This window comes from Castanea sativa, chromosome 11 (assembly GCF_040712315.1).
Source record: "Castanea sativa cultivar Marrone di Chiusa Pesio chromosome 11, ASM4071231v1".
NCBI lineage: Eukaryota > Viridiplantae > Streptophyta > Magnoliopsida > Fagales > Fagaceae > Castanea > Castanea sativa.
The window spans coordinates 7875113-7877049 of NC_134023.1; the positions used below are offsets into that span (position 1 = coordinate 7875113).

A 1937-nucleotide genomic window follows, 5' to 3' on the forward strand; every position below is an offset into this window, starting at 1 on the left:
TCAGAAGTCAATGTTGTCAGCCCAACCAAAAAAGAAAAGAAAATGGAAGAGACTGGCTGTTCAAAGAGAGACCATGGAGGTATGCAAGCACTAGTTCTAAAATGTTATAATAAAATTTTGAGAGCCAGCTGATCAGAAGTCAATGGTAAGTGGCAACACAACCAAGGAGAGCAGAAACTGGCTGTCCAGATGCACTTATCCCTTGATAGAGCTAAAAAATGATTAGTAGATCAACATAAATCAGTGTTATTCAGAAAATGATGTAAACCATTGTTAGAGATGAGGCACCTAAAATATGTGACTAAAAAGAAATAATTTCCAATCAGATGAAATGATATGTTTACAGGGAGTAAGAAGGGCGGCAAATTAAATGGCAGAGATTGTTGTAAATTTGGTCAGTGACAAGTTGATCACCTTACTGTCTGAAGAGGCCAACCAGTTAATGGGTCTACATAAAGAAATTGCAGACATCAAAGATGAACTGGAATATATTAGAGTATTTCTTGAGGATGTAGATATACAAGCAGCGAGCAGCCACATAGAAAAAATCTGGGTGAAACAAGTCCTGGACATTGTTGAGTGCATTGAAGATGTCATAGGGAAGTACTACTTCTTTATGGCACAGCCACAGAATGATCAACAACCTCGATTCAAAAGTTTCTTTAAAAAATTTACTCACTTAGTCAAAAGTCTTGAACATCAGTATGACATTACCTTGGAGATTCAAGATATCAAAACATCACTCTCCCAAATTAAGAAAAGAAGAAATTCCACATATCGAGCAGCAACACAACAGATGTTACATGGCATGACCCTTGACTGGGGGCCTATTTAACTGGGGAAGCTGAACAAGTTGGCATCAATGATTCTAGAGGCAAAGTGCTAGTATGGCTGTTGGAAGGCACATCTCAACTCATGACTACTGCAGCTGTAGGCATGGGCAGTATCAGCAACACCACTCTTGCCAAGAAAGCTTTTGACAACCATAGAGTAAAACAGCATTTTGATTTCCGCGTTTAGATCACAGTATCTCAATTATACAACTTGTTAAAGCTGTTGAACGGCATGCTAAAGCAATACTATATAAAAATCAGACACTGTACCTAAGGAGACCTACATCTTTGTTGAGAACTCACTCGTAAAAAAACTGAGGACATTTACAAAAGAAGAGGTACATTGTCATTTTTTATGATCAATGGAATAGTGGGTTTTTGAGGTATATAAAGTATGTTTTTACCAGATAATAAACGAGGAAATAGGATAATAGTCACAACACGTAATCATGATGTTGATTCCTCCAGCAAAGAATTTTCAATTGTTCATATTCACAAAATGCTACTTTTACCTCCAGAAAATACCCTAGAACTCTTTTGGAGAAGGGAATTCAAGTACTACATATTTAAGGGACATTGTCCCCCAGGGTTGGAGCAATTGTCTATTGACATTGTTGCAAGATGCCAAGGACTAACACTAGCAATTGTGGTTATTGGTTGCCTTCTGTCAACCAAGGAAATGATTGTCTCTCAATGGAAGATTGTCATGATAATCATAGTTTAGAGTTTGAAAACAAGACAGATCTCACAACCATAAAAAAATAAAATAAAAAATTGTCCTTTAGTTATCAAGATCTGCCTTACTACCTCAAACCATGTTTTTTAAACCTTGGCATACAACATTGATTGAAGTGGATAGCTGAGGGTTTTGTAAAGGAAGAGTGGCAAGGCAGTGGAAGAGGTTGCAAATATATACTTATCCGACCTCATCTGCAGAAGCCTGGTTCAAGTATCAATAGTAATGGATGGGAAAGCTAATTTTTTTGAAAAACCAATGGTCTGATTCATGTATCATTATTTCAAAAGCTACGGACCTAAATTTCTATCAGGTTTGAAGAATGAGGACACAAGTTTCCATGAGAAAAGTTGGTGCTTGTCAATAAT

General features: G+C 37.0%; 1 protein-coding gene across 1 annotated transcript; it reads left to right on the forward strand.

The window, feature by feature from the left end:
* The first annotated feature begins 370 nt into the window (after positions 1-370).
* On the forward strand, positions 371-835 carry LOC142615985 (putative disease resistance RPP13-like protein 3). Its single transcript, XM_075788882.1, has one exon. The coding sequence runs from the start codon at positions 371-373 to the stop codon at positions 833-835; it is 465 nt and encodes a 154-aa protein (XP_075644997.1).
* Positions 836-1937: the final 1102 nt, after the last annotated feature.

Excerpts from the sequence above, each read along its gene's own strand:
- LOC142615985 (XM_075788882.1), top strand. The coding sequence starts at position 371 with ATGGCAGAGATTGTTGTAAATTTGGTCAGTGACAAGTTGATCACCTTA.